At 52.0% G+C, this 16891-nt stretch overlaps 1 protein-coding gene and 1 long non-coding RNA gene across 5 annotated transcripts in view; one reads left to right on the top strand and one right to left on the bottom strand.

Annotated features, from left to right (window-relative positions):
* Window positions 1-12451, top strand: part of LOC130845362 (uncharacterized) — a 28767-nt gene extending 16316 nt beyond the window's left edge. Inside the window, exon 3 of the long non-coding RNA XR_009051391.1 lies at window positions 12372-12451. This is a non-coding gene — a long non-coding RNA (uncharacterized LOC130845362). The remainder of the gene's footprint in view (window positions 1-12371) is intronic.
* Window positions 1-16891, bottom strand: part of ZER1 (zyg-11 related cell cycle regulator) — a 30374-nt gene that overhangs the window by 12973 nt on the left and 510 nt on the right. For 3 of the 4 annotated variants that reach the window (XM_057722454.1, XM_057722455.1, XM_057722453.1), the window contains 7 exons: window positions 5710-5961; window positions 3323-3473; window positions 2662-3098; window positions 2182-2358; window positions 1251-1365; window positions 959-1105; window positions 469-642 (listed from right to left, as the gene is read on the bottom strand). In XM_057722454.1, the coding sequence (XP_057578437.1) occupies window positions 469-642; window positions 959-1105; window positions 1251-1365; window positions 2182-2358; window positions 2662-3098; window positions 3323-3473; window positions 5710-5867 (1359 nt within the window). In that variant the 5' untranslated portion in view covers window positions 5868-5961. The remainder of the gene's footprint in view (window positions 1-468; window positions 643-958; window positions 1106-1250; window positions 1366-2181; window positions 2359-2661; window positions 3099-3322; window positions 3474-5709; window positions 5962-16891) is intronic. The other variant, XM_057722456.1, reaches the window with a different exon arrangement.

Raw genomic sequence — 16891 nt, 5'->3', positions numbered from 1 at the left:
AATGTTAATGGTGGCTATCTCTGTGTGCTGGGATTACGGGTGTTTTTGGTTTTTTTTTGCTTAATACCTGTAATTTTTTTCCAGTAAACATTTTGATTACTTTTATAATAAAAGCAGTTAATGAAAAAAATACCCACCCCAGCAGAGTGTTACTGGGCAGAAGGGCTGAGGAGTCAACATGAGCAAAGGCCCAGAGGCAGGAAGACAGGGCCCCTGGGGGAGGGCGGCAGAGGGCGATGGACTGGCTGGCTGGGGACAGGTCCCGAGGCCCTGAATGCCACGTCCCAGAGTCTGGGAGTGATGCCGTGGGAAAGGGGGGTTGGGAGGGGGCGGTACAGAGCCAGGAGAGAAAAGGTGAGAGCAAGCGTGGCACGCAGAGGGAACTGCGAGCCTGTTGGCCAGGCTGGGACACAGGGTGAGCAGGAGGCGGGGTGGCTGGGCCAGAGTGGGCACCGGGTGGGGGCTCACCGTCACCTCCTGGTAGGATTCCATGCCATTCAGCACCACCTGGATGACCTGCCGGCGCAGCTTGACACTCTGCTCTGAGCGGTACTCGGAGTTGGTCAGGTAGAAGAGGGCAGCACTGCCTGTCACCTGAATGTTCTTGTCATACTTGTGGCACTTGAGGGCCGTGATGACCAGCTGTATGAAGACAGGGTACGGGCCGGGGTTGGCCAGGCCTGTCGAAGTTGTGCACAGACAGGCGTGGGGCTGTGCGAGGGGGCTTGGGACAAGTCCTCTGGGGCAGGGCTTAGCCTGATCCTGCTCCCTGAAGGCAGAAGCGGGGGCAGGCCACGGTCCTGGGACAAGGCCAGTGCTGGGGGGCCAGCTAGGGGCTGAGAGACGGGGTTGGGGCTTGGGAGGTAGGACGGCCGGTGTCCTGGGGAAGAGGAGGGGTGTAGAGGAGGCAACGGTGAGAATGTACCAGAGCCCAAGGGCCCCCAGGGTCGGGGCTGACCTTCAGGGCCCGCAGAAGCTGGTTGCAGCGCTCGATGCGTGCGATGTCAAACAGCAGGTTGATGGCCCGTGAGGTGATCTCCGGCCTGTGCTCTGTGTAGGCCTCGATGGCGTTCAGCACCTGCTCCTCATTTTTGTCACCGCTTACCTGGAGACGGAGCAGGTTCAGAACATCCCGGAGGAGGCCAAGTGGTGGCATGCCCGATCCCAGCGCCATCTGTAGCCCCAGGGCAGACACCCCGCTCCCTCCTCCCCGGGGGCCCTGGTCCTCTCCTCCACACTCCCACTCTCACTTTGTAGGCCGGGATGTGTGTGAGGCGGCACAGGGAGGTCTCGAAGAGCCCAAGGAACTGCAGCGGCCTCTTCAGAGCTCGGAAAGGCGTGATGCTGCTCTTGGCAGGCTCGATGCTGAGGGGAGAGGGCGTGGGGTGAGTGGCCGGGGGTGCGGGGCTGCCCTGGGTTCAGCACAAGCGAGGGCCTCGCCCTGCGAGTGGCGAGGCATTTCCTTGGGGCCCTCTGCTAGGGCCTCCAGCCTCATCTCTTTTGTTTTTCTAAGGCAGGGGACAGACATAGACCCCACCTCTTGATGGGATGGTGACAAGATCACATTGTAGAAAATCCCACCTGCCGTTCTAATGAGGATGTATTACCTTTAGGTTCTCCCAACAGTCATGAAGGGACATGCCCATCAACCAAACCCCACTCCAGTCCAGCTGGGGAGAGGGCTTACACTCAACGACAGCTGGATGGATTTAAATCAGCTCTTTCCTCCAACCAACCAACCCGGGGACCAGCCTGTGTGCCGTAACACCTAATGAGTGGCGGGTATGCCGGCCTCACCTTAACACCACCACACTGGCTCCGGGCAGTCTGAGTGCCGTAATCTCTCAGTTATTCCCCGTGCTTGTACCTCCAGCCTTTGCACATGCTGTTCCCTCTGCTAGAACACCCTTCCTCTGGCAAACTCAGAATGAGCTTTCATTACAGCCTGGATGCCATTCCTCCTCCTCCCTCCTTCCTGATTCTCAGGGCAACCTCAGAGCCCTGTGCTTCCCCCACCGCAGCCCCCGTAATGACCTGTCTGTCCCCACCAGCTCATACAGACCCAGAGGGCCTGATTCGTTTCCTTCTCTCCAGCATCCAGCACAGCACTTGGCAGAGGGGTGCTTAGTCAGTGTTTGTTGAATGACTCCCTGCTAGCAAACATGGCAGGTGGGTCCCCACCTGGTCTGTCCTGCTTCCTCGTCCATCTTGGAGATACTGCAGTTCTCCAGGATCATGTGGCCAGAGATGTCCAGGGACATCAGGTTCCCCAGCTTCTGCACAAAGAGGCTCAGCACCTTGCGAGTCAGCTTGAACTTGTAGTAGCTGGAGAGGCGGTCTCGGGAGATGTCCAGGTGTCTGGAGATTGGAGTTGGGGGCACAGGTCAGGAGCTGGACACAGACTGGGGCTGCCTCGTAGACCCCTGCTGTTTCAGTCTGTGAAAGGGGACGGCCCATCCCTGCCACAACCACTCCAGGGCATTCTGGGAAAAAACGTGCTGGGACCCAGGTGCCCTGAACAGCCCCGATCAGACTGAAACAGTGGGTTTAAGGACTGGGACTGTGTCTCCTGTCCCCACCTTCTGCCTGGCCGGGGGCTCAGGAACCTTCTGAGACTGACAACTCCTCCCACCCGCAATGAGCTCTGGGCCGGCAGCTCACCGCAGCTTGTGCAACTGGACGATGACACGGATGTGGTCGTCCGATAGGTCCATGTTGTAGAGCACGAGGGACACCAGGCTGTCTTTCCACTGGGTTAGGAAGGCTGCGTCGCTCGTCTGGATGCCAGAGAGGTCCAGGGCAGCCAGCGAGTTGAGCGGCTGTAGCAGGGACTCCACAGGGACCCCGTCGATCATGCGGCCCAGGTTGAGGAAGCGCAGGCGGCTAAAGCCCTCGAAGGTGAAGTCCTTGACCAGCACCTGGCAGGTGGGGTTGACGAGGCACTCGTCTTCACAGCCCCCCGGGTTCTCCTCCTCGTAGAAGATGTTGGCACAGCCAAAGAGGCTCAGGGACACCAGGGTGTGGCTGAAGCTCCTCAGCGTCTGCAGGCTCTTGGCGGACAGCTTCTCACAGTTGGTCAGGTACAGCTCCACCAGGTCCTGGCGGTGGGCACAGCCCCGTCATCCTCTCCGCACCCCCAACCCAGCCTAGGCCTGGCCCTGGGCCACAGGTGGGGCTTGGGGAGGGGTCTGCACAACGGGAAGAGTGCTGGAGGGGCCTCGGATTGCTGGACTGGAGGTGCGCGGTCCTGCCCCGACTCCCTGTCTGACCGTCTTGGGTGGCCTCCCATGGCCATCCCCAGTGCCTGGTGACCAGGTCTCACCTGCTTGCGAATGGCTTCCAGGTCCTGGTCCTGCACCAGGTCCTCGCGGAGGTGGATACGGGTGAGGCGGGTACTGCGAGGGTCCGAGAAGAGGCTAAAGAAGCTCTCGTGTGGCTCAAAGTTGCAGGCGGCATTGACCAGCTCCACATACCTGGGAGGGAAGGAAGCCTGGATCGGGGGAGGGACCCTCATCCTCCCCTCAAGGCCCAGCACAAGCCCTCTCCTCCCTCCGAAGGCTTCCCTGATCACCCCGGCAGCAATCTCCATCTCCTCCTCTTCCTCACAGTATCTGGTTGGATCCTGACTACCCTACAGGTGAGACTAAGGGAGGCCCCAGGAAGCTGGAGTCCAAAGGTAGACCACCTAGTGATGAAGGGGCCTCTTATCAACAGCAAATCCCAAGCTCTTCCCCCTCGAACTGTAGATGCTTTTGTAACAAATGTACACGTCCACACTCCCCATCTTCTTTTTTTAAAAAATGTTTATTTATTTATTTGGTTGCACTGGGTCTTTTTAAAAATTAATTAATTAATTAATTAATTTTATTGGCTGTGTTGGGTCTTCATTGCTGCACATGGGCTTTCTCTAGTTGCAGCGAGTGGGGGCTACTCTTCATTGTGGTGGCCTCTCTTGTTGCAGAGCACAGGCTCTAGGTGCATGGGCTTCAGTAGCTGCGGCACATGGGCTCAACAGATGTGGCTCATGGGCTCCAGAGCACAGGCTCAATAGTTGTGGCACATGGGCTTAGTTGCTCCGTGGCACATGGGATCTTCCTGGAGCAGGGATTGAACCTGTGTCCCCTGCACTGGCAGGCGGATTCTTAACCACTGCACCACCTAGGAAGTCCCTGCACTGGGTCTTTGTTGCAGCAAGTGGGCTCCTTAGTTGTGGCTCATGGGCTTCTTAGTTGTGGTGCACCAGCTCCTTAGTTGTGGCTCACCGGCTCCTCAGTTGTGGCATGCAAACTCTTAGTTGCAGCATGCATGTGGACTCTAGTTCCCTGACCAGGGACCGAACCTGGGTTCCTGCATTGAGAGCATAGTCTTAACCACTACGCCACCAGGGAAGTCCCCTCCCCATCTTTTTTCTTTGTTTAAATAAATTTATTTATTTATTTACTTTTGGCTACACTGGGTTTTCGTTGCTGTGCACAGGCTTTCTCTAGTTGTGATGAGTGGGGGTTACTCTTTGTTGTGGTGCACAGATTTCTCATTGTGGTGGCTTCTCTTGTTGCGGAGCATGGGCTCTAGGTGCCTGGGCTTCAGTAGTTGCAGCATGGGGGCTCAGTAGTTGTGGCACATGGGCTCAGTTGCTCCATGGCATGTGGGATCTTCCCGGACCAGGGATCGAACCTGTGTCCCTGCACTGGCAGGCAGATTCTTAACCACTGTGGCACCAGGGAAGTCCCTCCCCATCTTCTTTAATGCAGCTTCTGGTTCCTTGATCAGCCCTTCCAGGACCCTGTGCAACAGGAAGACTGAGCCAAGGGGTTTGGAGTTCCCAGCTGGATACAGGGCAAGCACTCAATAAAACTCTGTTGAGATAATAGTGGATGCAAGGATCCTGGTCTGGTGGAAAAGGCTGTGGAGTCAAACACTCTGGAATCTAAATCCTGGCTTGGCTGTTCACCATCTGGGCAACTTCACATGAGTAAGTGAACTTCCCCAGACCTCAGTTTCTTCCTCTGTAAAATGGACACAACTCTGCTCTGCAGTGTCCAATCTAGTGCCTGACCCAGATTAGATGCTCAGAACATTTTTACAGGTTGGGCTCTCAGGTCATACACAGATTCCCACTTTTATAGGCAACTGTCTGGTCTAACCATTTCCCTCTGGGCATCTGGACCAAACCCCCAGCAGTCAGGCATGTATATCATCCTTCTAGCAGCCTCTGTTAGTGGGGGGGCCCTTGGAAAAGATACACAGAGATTTTTTTGAATGATCTGATCCCAGCTCAGGGGTCCATTAGTAAGGCACTGGTGCGTAAGCATGTAAGTGTTCAGGTTCACACACAGACACATGTTCACAGGCACACACACAAACACACACACACACAGAGGACAGCATACAACTCCTTCATTTATATTACATGAGAGGTTTCTACACCCACTCATAGGTGTAATGCACATCTGCAGTTTCACACTCAAACCTACCCTGTGCTGTAGAAGCCCATGTGTGTGCACACACTCCTTCACGTGCACACCCCTCCACACACACACCCCGACACGCACAGTTACAACTTTACGGTTATGGAGAGGCCGGTGTTCTGCACCCGCGGATACCCACGTGTGTGCACAGCCCCACAGCGCGCACACACAATGCGCCCAGTTTCTCCGCACACACTCACGCGGCGGCTCGGACCCTCGGCCCCGCCCCGCGCCTGCTCACTCGTTGACGAGCCGGTCACAGATCTCGCTGGGCAGGAAGATGTCTGGGTGGAGCCGCAGAGTCTCTCTGTCCAGCAGGTAGCCCAAGGTGCCGTCCAGGTTGCGCAGGCAGAAGTCGGTGCAGAGGGCCATCAGGGACTCGGGGGTGTCAGACGCCATGCTGGAAGCAGACAGGTGGGCCGCTCCAGGACAGGGGCCCCCAGGGGCAACGGTGACTGCCCGACACTCACAGGATCATTGGCAAGGCCACAGGCTGGGGAACGGGAAAGAAGCTAAGTGAGCCACGCATGAGGGCCAGAACCACCAGCTGCCCTGCGTCCACTCTCTGAGTAGTAAAACTGAGGACCTAGGTGGCATATACAAATTAGCAGCTTAGCAGGGTCAGGGCCCGGGACTCCTGATTCCTTCCTTCCTTCCCTGCCCCGGCCTGTTGTGCTACCACCTACGTGTGATTTGACCTGCAAAGAGCAGGGGCGTGGTCTGAATATTTCCAGAACCTCCCAATGTCTGTGGGCAGATGTGTGTGTTGGGGATCCAGTGCTTGGGTGGGGATTACAGAGGCTTTTTTTCCCTTTTTTTTTTGTTTTGGCCATGCTGCACAGCTTGCGGGATCTTAGTTTTCTGACCAGGAATTGAACCCAGGCCAAGGCAGTGAAAGCACCGCGTCCTAACCACTGGATCACCAAGGAACCCTACAGGGGCTTTAGTTAACAGCCACATTGGGGTGTCCATTGCTGTGTAACTTAACCTGTATACAGCTGTCACTGTTTGAACACTTAGTGTGCCAGGGCTTTACAGACGCGTCATCACCGAATCTCACTGTATATGATTAAGAATGAAGGCTCCTCCCGAGAGAAATGAAAATATACATCCACATAAAAGTTGTACATAGTGGGGACCTCCCTGGTGGCGCAGTGGTTAAGAACCTGCCTGCCAATGCAGGGGACACAGGTTCGAGCCCTGCTCCGGGAAGATCCCACATGCCGCGGAGCAACTAAGTCCGTGCTCCACAACTACTGAGCCCACGTGTCACAACTACTGAAGCCCACGTGCCTAGAGCCCGTGCTCCGAAACAAGAGAAGCCACGGCAACGAGGAGCCCACGCACCGCAATGAGGAGCCCGTGCACCGCAATGAGGAGCCCGCGCACCGCAACGAAGAGCAGCCCCTGCTCGCCGCAACTAGAGAACGCGTGCGTGCAGCAACAAAGACCCAACACAGCCAATTAAAAAAATAAAAGTTGTACATAGTGGTATTGGGACTTCCCTGGTAGTCCAGTGTTAAGACTCCGCACTCCCAATGCAGAGGGCCTGGGTTCGATCCCTGGTCAGGGAACTAGATCCCACATGCCACAACGAAAAGATCTCACGTGCTGCAAGTAAAGATCCTGCATGCCGCAACAAAGATCCTGCGTGCCTCAACTAAGACCCGGTGCAGCCAAATAAATAAATAAATAGTTAAAAAAAAAAAGATGTACCTTAAAAAAAAAGTGGTACATAATGGTATTATCCATAACAGCCAAAAATGGAAACACCTCAAATGCCAATCGACTGATGCACGGATAGACAAAAACAGGGTGTATCCAGGCAATGGAATCTTATTCAGCAATAACAGGAATGAAGTACTGACACACGCTACAACACTGCACCTTGAAAATGTTACGCTAAGTGAAAGAAACCAGTCACAAAAGGCCACATATTGTATGATTCCATTTGTATGACATGTTGAGCCAGAACAGGCAAACCTACAGAGACAGAAGTAGATTAGTGGTTGCCAGGGGCTGGGAGGTTGGGGTGGGGTGGGGTGGGACTGCTAATGGCTGTGGGTTTCTTTTCGGGGTGAAGAAAATATTCTAAAATTGACTGTGGTGATGGTGGCACAACTCTATGAATATATCCAAAACCCACTGAATTATCAACTTCAAGTAGATGAACTGTAAGGCACAGGAATTACGGCTCAATAAAACTATTATTAAAAAAGTAAGGTCTCGTCAGGCAGAAAAACACAAATACTGTTTGTACGATATCACTCATGTGGAATCTAAAAAAATAAAACAAACTAGCGAACATAACAAAAAAGAAACAGACTCACAGACACAGAGAGCACACTGGTGGTTACCAGCGGAGAGAGGGAAGGAGGAGGGGCAGGGTAGGGTGAGGGAGGAAGAGGTAGAAGCTCCCGTGTACAAAATAAATAGTCTCTAAGGGTGTATCATACAGCACAGGGAATATAGCCACTATTTTATAGTAACTATAAATGGAGTCTAACCTTTAAAAATTGTGAAGCAGTATGTTGCATACCTGTAACACATAATATTGTACATCAACCATACCTCAGTGAAAAAAAAAAGTGGGGAATTCCCTGGCAGTCCAGTGGTTAGGATTCCATGTTTTCACTGCTCAGGGCCCAGGTTCAATCCCTGGTTGGGGAACTAAGATCTCGCAAGCTGCAAAGCGCAGCCAAAAATAAAAAAAAAAGTGAAGTCTCCTAGTATTTTCATGACCTTGAAGTAGGTAGAGCTTTCTTAAGTAGGACTTGTAGGTAAAAATGATAAACTGATATGCACTGAAGTGAAGAACCTTCATTCATACATACACAAAAATTAATTTGAGATGGACCACAGACTTGTATGTGAAAGGTAAACCAGTAGATTTCTAGAATAAAGCATAGGAGTATATTTTTATGATTTTAGAGTAGGCAATAGTTTCTTAAATAGGTCACAAAAACATAGGGAAACTGATAAATTGGACTGCCTCAAAATTTTAGATTCTTTCCTCAAAAGGTACCATTAAGAGAGAGAAAAGGCAAGCCACAAACTAGAAGATGTTTCCAATAACATATCCAACCAGACTTGTATTCAGAATATATAAACAACTTCTACAGATCAGGACATAGCATCCAATTAAAAAACAGACAAAGGACTTGAACAGGCATTTCATAAAGGATAAGGAAATGGGACAAGAAACATAAAGGAAAGGAAAACCACAATGAGACACCACTTTGCACCCACCAGAACGGCTCACTGGAAACAATAATACAGGCAACACAGAGCCTGTGTTACAGTGAAGCCATGGAACAAGGGGAGTCACCCACACTGCTGGTGACGGGTGTGAACTGGGAGTGTAACTGGAATACTGTGTGACACTATCCACTAAAGCTGAACAAACACATATGTTCAATGTTCAGCAGCTCCACTCCCAGCAGTGCATATAAATGGTCACAAAGAGACACAGAGGGACTTTCCTGGTGACGCAGTGGTTAAGAATTTACCTGCCAGTGCAGATGACATGGGTTCAATCCCTGGTCCGGGAAGATCCCATATGCCAAGGAGCAACAAAGCCCGAGAGCCACAACTGTTGAGCCCGTGTGCCACAACTACTGATGCCCACGCACCTAGAGTCCGTGCTCTGCAACAAGAGAAGCCGCCGCACTGAGAAGCCCACGCACCAAAGAGTAGCCCCCACTCGCCACAACTAAAGAAAGCCCATGCACAGCAACAGACCCAATGCAGCCAATAAATAAATAAATAAATAAATTTATATTTAAAAAAAAAGACATAGCAGCGCTATTCCTAATAGAACAGAACCTGAATGTCCACTGACAAGAGAATGAATATTACAGTCTGCTCACCAATGGAACACTACACAGCAATGAGAATGCACCACTTCACAGCAGCTTGGACGAACCTCACAACGTTTAGGGAAAGGAGCCAGGCGTGAAAGAGTGTATACTCATATACAGAATGAATCCATTTATGTTTTACTCCCTTAAGTTATAAAACAGGAAAAGCTGGGACTTCCCTGGTGGTCCAGTGGTTAGGACTCTGCACTTCCACTGCAGGGGGCACGGGTTCCATCCATGGTCAGGGACCTAAGATCCCACATGCCAGGTGGCATGGCCAAAAAAAAAAAAAAAAAAATTGTTTTTAATTAGAAAAAAAAAAAGGAAAATCTAATCAGTGGTGGCAGAAGTCAGGACTGTGGTTACTTTGGGGGTTTGGCTCAGAGCTGAGAAGCTTCTAGTCCCTTATCTGAGTGCTGGGCATACAGGCGTGTGCACTTTGTGAATATTCAGGGAGCTGTATATTATGACGTGTGCACTTTTAAAAATGTATATTGCAATTCAACAAAAAGTTAAGAAAATGGCCTGGACACCAAAAGAGGTCCACGTTTAAAAGGGAGTCAGGGTTCAGCTAAGTGATATTTTTACTGACTGTGCATCTTCAGCTACAATAAGCAGCTAAGAGAGAATGAAAACTGAACCTTCCCATTCAAGTTGAATGAACAAGACAGAAAACGATCCACTATTTATAGACCCGAGGACAGTCAGGAATGAGTTCCAGACCATTTTCCTATGACAGTCGACATCAGAAAGGGGAAAAAATAGGCAAAATGAATCTATGGTGTTAGAAGTCAGGTGATTACCTTTGCACGGAGGCAGTGATTAGAAAGTGGCCGGAGGCCTCTGGGAGGGCTGGGACAGGTGTGTACAACTGTGGAAATTCATTAAACTGTCTACTCATGCTTTGTGGGCCTTTCCTTGTCTCTATTATCCTTCAATAGCTGTTGCATTTTTTTCGTTTAAGTGAAGGCTCTGTGGTTAGACAGATCTATGTTTCAGTCCAGTTCCACAATTCACTGGCATATTACTTAACCTCTCTGGGCCTCAGTTTCCTCATCTGGAAAATGGGGACAATAATCCCCACTTCACAGGGATGCTGGGAAAATGCCTCGTCTCAGGCTTGACACGACTCAGTGCACAACAAATGGTGGTTATGAGCCCACCTTACAGATGAGGAAACTCAAGCTCAGAGACAGGGGCTACTCTGTCCAAACTGGGAATGGGAACGTCATCTCTTGGAGGGTTCTGTAGGAGTTTAGGGCCCAGCATTGCCCCTGGCTTCTTGGAGCCTCTGGGTCCACATGTGAGCCTTCCAGGCTGCTCAGGAAACTGAGTGGGCGGCCACAGAACACTGTGCCCTTTGCAGTGGCCAGTTCTAAGTTCTGGCAGCACCACTCACTGGTGACCGTGCGCTAAGAGCTCTGGAGCCAGGCCAACCCAGCTCCAAGTCTCAGCCCTGATGCTTAAGAGCCGGTGAACTTGGGCAAGTGTCTTCACCTCTCTGCACCTCAGTTTCTTCTCTAAAATAGAGAACACTGTGTGCAGATGACACGGAACAATATAGAAAGGGCTTAGCATGGTGCCTGGCACATAGTAACTGCTCATGAAAAGGCAGCTTTCATCACCATCACCATCATCCCCTTCTCCTACCTCACCTGCCCTGGGCCCTAGAGCAAGGTCTCTCTCTGCCCAGCTCCAGGCCCTTTTCCCCAGGCCTGGGTCTCCTGCCACGAGGCCCATTGTGCCAACTGTCCCACTGGTGCCATGAAGCCCTCGAGGAAGAGCACAATAAACAGGCTGCCTGGACTCCGGGCCTGGCCTTCCCCTGCTTGCACTCACTTTCAGATCTTCGAGAGGGCAGCAGCCTCTTGCCTACAAAAGTGGACCCAGAGGGAGCACCACTGGCAGGGAGACGCGCCCTGCTGGAAACCGCAAGTCCAATCCCTTCAAGCAGTCACTCAGGGCCTCCAGAAGTGGAACCAGCTCTGCGGCCTACTCACTGCCCGCTGATTCCCTACTCCAGCTGAACTGGCCTCCTTCGTTGTACTGGCAATAGGCCAGAGGCACAAGGTCACCTTCAGACCTTCGGTCATCTACTTTCTACTCTACATACTGCTCCCAGCCCCCACAAACGGGGGGGGGTTGGGGTTGGCAGTATGTCCCTCCTCCAGGAAGCATCTCCCAACCACTCCAGCCTACATGACCTTTGAACTCTCCTCTTTGCTCAGCTGTTGTCTATGCACCCTCAGGCCTAAGTGTCACTTCCTCCGGGAAGTCTTCCCTGACTGGCCAGGGTGCTCTTGCTGTGTGCCCCCACAGGCCCTACCATAACAACTAACATTTTGGATTGATGCTGCTTTAATTATCTGGCTTCCTGGCCAGATGGCCAGCTGCACAAGGGCAGGAACCGGGCTGTCTCCTCTGGCATCATCCCTGTACTCAGCCCAGGGTTACTGTCTACTGAGCACTGTGGGTCCAAGGGTGAGCGAAACCAGTCAAGGTCCACGTCCTCATGGAGCACACTGGCTCTGGAGGGAGACAGACATCCACCGAAGAAGCACACAAACCCACGCCACGTTACTGGGCCCAGTGCTCTGAAGGACAGGGTGGGACCTGGGCTTCTGGGTGCCTGTGCCAGGGGACCTGCCCTGGACTGGGGAGTCTGGGCAGGCGTCCTTGGAAGTGACATTTCAGCAGCGATTCAAAAGATGAGTCATAGTTCACTCGGGTGGCGGGGAGAGAAGGGAAAGGCGTCCCAGGAAGAAGGATAAGATGCTCACAGGCTGAAAGGGCAGAGGGTGTGGGACACTGGCACCACGAGCCCAATACCACGACTACTGGCTGAACAAAGGGCTGCTCACCCCACGTGGGCCTGACACGTTGCAGGGTTGTAGCACGTGCAGGGAACCCGGCAGGCAAGGCACACTCTCAGATCCTCCCACCCACCGTGCCCAGGACAGTGCTGGGCACCCAGTGGCCCCAGTGGAACCCTCACCACTCTGGATGAGAGAGCCAGCCATCAGGGTCTTTGTCCTTTTTGCAGGATGAGATGAGCCCAGTCACCCAGGTAGCCGCTCTGCCCTGCCCTGCTCCCCAGGTGGGAGACACACCACCTTGTCAGCCACCAGGATCACCAAAAGCCTTCAAAAGGTAACCAGGGCAGATGGCATGAATCTGCTAGCCATCTTTGGGCAGTGCTGACCCCGGGCATGGGGGGGGGGGCCGGGGGTAGGGTGAACTGGAGGAGGAGGGAGCCGTCCATCTCAGCACCGAGGCTGAGAGGCCTGGGGGCCACATCGCCCTGCCACTTGGGCCCCTTCCAGCTGCAGCCCGGCACTGGGCAGAGGTGGCCATCTCTACCCACCCCATGCCCAGCCCCTAGGACTCCTCACTCTTGTGACAGGCACCAGCCATCTGGGATTCTGGCAACCGGAGACAGAAGGAACTCCGATGATGACAGAACAGCACACAGTAAGAAAAACCCTGTGTCCGTCTCCATCCCATCTCTTGCATGGATCCACCATGACCTATGACATCCTGGTGGGTGGGGGCAGTGGGGAGTGAACAGCAGCGGCCATCTCCAAGTTGGCTGCTTCCTGTCTGAGCTCCTTATGGGCTTTATTTCATTTGGTCTCTAACTTAACCAACAGATGACAGTCGCTAGGATCCTGTGCTTGCGGCTAATTCATCACTTGTTTAACAATTTGTCTACCGACCCCTCCCCCAGCCCATGAGCTCCAGCACAGGAACACTTTCTGCTTCCGCACTCCTGGATCCTCGGGGCCCAGCCTGTGCCTGGCACATAACAGAATAAAGGTTTGCTCTTACCTGAGTTACCACACGAAAAAAACGCGAGGTAGAGATTGTTACCCCATTTTCTGATGAAGACACTGAGGCTTGTCTAAAATCACACAACTAACAAGAGTGGGACGCAATCCAAACCTAAACCAAACCCATGCTCTCACCAAACCATCCAGTCTTCTGTCCATCCAATGGAGGGGGAAGAGAATCCTAGGTCCAAAGGAGGAAGCATGGGACCCCACCAGTGTCCTGACACCCAACCGACAGAGAGGCTGGGGAGCCAAAAGCTCTGAGCCTTGGAGCGGCACCCACCCTGTGAAATATTAACCCAGGAGCTGGGGGAAAAGCCCAGACAAATATCCTATTTACAGAGGCTGGAAGCTTTCCAGGAGGGAGCAGATCACAGGCCAGTAATGGGGGTGGGAGGCTGATGTGAAGGGAGTCAGGGCAAGTGCAAGGGGTCCCCTGGGGGCAGGGGTGCAGGTGAGGATTTGAGGGCATCCCAGGAGGTCGACAGCCTGCAGAGAATAATCTGCAGGGGGGGTTACATTAGGAAGATGTGGAAACGGAATGAGAGGGGAATGCACACCCCCCCTTCCTGGTGGCACGGAGGCAGAGGGGCCTTACGGATACGTGGCTTCCAGGCTTCCAATCCAACAAAGACTGCACTGAGCACCGTATTCCAAGGACTCCGCTAAGTACTCCACATGCACTAACTCACTTAATTCTCCCAACAACTACACGAGGCAGGAGTTATAATCCACAACTTACAGATGAGGCAGCTGAGACTCAGTGGTGATGTAACTGGCCACGGACTAGGTATATGTACATGGGTCTATATGTACATATCAATATGTATACACGTATTCATTAGTTTGAGACCCAGAATTTTGAGCTTTCCATGCATAGTTTCATTGAAGCCACAAATAATCTATAAGGACACATTATTTTGTTTTCCAGATGAAGAAACTGTGGTTCAAAGGTGTGCAATGATGTGCCCAAGTCCCCCAGTAAGTGCCTGGCTCTCGCCACCATTATGCTACGGGCAGGAACTGTTTCTCCCAGCCTCAGCTCTCCCTTCTACGGCATGAGCCTTCGCCTCCTTACAACCTGGAGTGTCCTTGGGCAATAAGCACAGATGGCCAGACATCACTGGGAACTGTCCTACGGGCATATATCATTTTTTGATCACAGGACTAGAAGCCTCCTGAGGACAAGACCCAGTGTGGCCCATGGGGTTTCCATGACCCAGTAAGCATGTGACTGGTTGGCTGCAGGTGAAGGAGCCTCAGCTCCATGAGGTCCCCAGGCAATATTTTCCAGCCTCAATATCCACCAGGGTCCTTATCTGTCAATGGGTTGCCAACAGCACCTACCACATGGGGTTGCTGAGAAGATGCCATGAAATAATAGCAAGAAGGTTCTAACCACTAATTATGGAGTGATTTCCTAAGACTAATGCTTGGAGAGATCATTCTGCTCATTTCTGAAGCTGGAAAATCAGCTTCAGTGATTGAACCAGTTATAGGATGTTGGTCCCAAAGTGAATGATCCCCCAGGGGTCTCTGAACTCGCACTTCAGGAGTCAAGAAGAGCTGAGGTACTGAAGGCCTCTGCCCAAAAATAAGTCTGCAGAATCCTGGTGGTGCTGATGATAATAAGAAGTGTTTTTACTTTATAGAGGGCTTTAGAATGCACCGAATTCTTTCAAAGCCTGTGTCTCATCTCATCGTCCCGGGAGCCTTCAGTTAGTGTAGAGATAGGAAAACTGAGGCCCAGAGAAGGGATAGGACTTGCCCAAGTTTACACAGTGAACCAGCAGCAGAGCCGGGCTTGAACCCAGCTCCCCAGATGACTAGCCCGAGGTTCTACCCGCAACAACCGGCTCCAGCACCCTGGCTCTCAGCGTTGGTGTGCTCTGACTTTTCATTTTCAAATCTTCTGGCCCAGCTGCCCTGCTCAGCTTATGACCCAGGCCTGATGACACAGTCCAGGCTTGGGGGTTGAGGAGAGAGAGCAACCATTGTTCCATTCCCTATAAGGCAGGCTGCAAAATCTCAGCCTCTGCTGGGCACGTCTAGGATCAACGGGCTCCATCAGCAAATCAGCCACACACACCCCAACCACATGAACAGGGCCAACATATACTGCCCCTCCCAACCCATCTCCATGTCATATTTATTTCAACACCATCATTTAGCCTATATTATGTGGCAGAATGGGGATTTTCTGGGCCCTTTAAAAAAAAAAAAAGCCCCCATAACCTTCCGCTGGCGTCAAAAAAGCCAGGACCAACCTACCATGACAGTGACGTGCAACCACTGTTCCCATTGAGGGGTGACAGCCGGTTCCACCTTGTCTCCCCCACTGTTCTGCAACATTCTACTAGTTCAGGGAGGCAGCCAAGAGCTGGTGACATCACCAGCTGGTGCTAAAAAGAAAGCATTTGAGGTAGACACATGCAAACATTTCCTCACCATCGTCACTGCCATCAGCACACCTGCAACGTCCTGAGGACTTAATATGTGCCAAATAGTGCACTAAGCACGTCCGTGCATGACCTCTCATTTAGCCCAACAACCCTATTTTACAGATGAGGACACTGAGGTGGGAAAAGGTCTCTCGCCCAAGTTCTCACAATCAGAAAGCAGGTGGCGTGACCAGATTTAACTATGGTGCTCTATGGCTGTCCTTTCAAAATTGATTCCATCAATGGTCATTATAAAGATGGAGAAAGAGTACTTACAATACCAGGCCAGAGCACAATGGCCATTTGTCATCTAGAACAAATCTATACTTTCTCTGACCACCAGACACTTCAAATTAGTACAGTTCTGAAAGGGTGCCCTGATAGACACTCTGTGACCCTGCATCACATGAACAGCCCCTGGTATCCTCCCCACCATTATCTGGTCCCTACTCTTCTCTACCCTCCTTGTCAACCACTCTTCCCCTCCTTCACTCTGCTCCAGCCCTAATGTCCTCTTGCTGTTTTTTAAAACCATCAGATATACTACCTCAGGACCTTTGCACTTGCTGCATGGCTTACTCCCTCACTCCCTTCAGGTCCCTGCTCAGATATCACCTTATTAGAGCCCTTCTCTGATCACCCTCTATAAAAAAGGGCAACCCCACTCTCTGGCCCTTACCACAGCCCTTCCTGTTCTTCTTCTCTGCCCTACATATATTTTTCTTCACCTTACATATATTTCCGATTTGCTGAATGCACAAGTGATCTGAAACAGAGAGAGCCCCCTCACCACTGGCAACCACGTCCTGCTCTAAGTACAGTCTCCTAAGACCCTTTTCAAAGCTGTCCTTAATGCTCATTCTAACCAGTTTGAACCCTGAAGAGAAACATTCTGTGGGAAAGATCATATGCAGTGATTTTTCCATGGAGGCATCAGGCATTGCCCCTCTGATTTAAAAATCAAATGCGCTGACAGGCACAAAGACTGGAAATCTTGGACTCCTTGGGCCAAAAAGCAGCCAAGTCAAGTTCCACCCACAGAGCGATAGTAGCCAGCAGTCGGTTTCACTTTCAACTCACCTATCCAGCTCCCTTGGCCCTTAGGTTTGCAATCCCACCCCCTCCCTTTCCCACCCTGTTGGATTTCCCCACACCTTGTCATCCCTGAGCACGGCTTTGGGGGAACTTAAGCTCATCCAACAGGTAGGAGGGGCAGAGGCTGGCTTTTGCAGCTCTGCATCTACCCCCATTTTGTAGGGGCATGCGACAGGGCGTCATTTTCTTTCTGGAGG

The sequence above is a fragment of the Hippopotamus amphibius genome, chromosome 2 (genome assembly GCF_030028045.1).
Source record: "Hippopotamus amphibius kiboko isolate mHipAmp2 chromosome 2, mHipAmp2.hap2, whole genome shotgun sequence".
Classification (NCBI taxonomy): Eukaryota; Metazoa; Chordata; class Mammalia; order Artiodactyla; family Hippopotamidae; genus Hippopotamus; species Hippopotamus amphibius.
The sequence above is the reverse complement of the archived record's forward strand: the minus strand, read 5'-3'. Positions and strand labels throughout refer to the sequence as shown.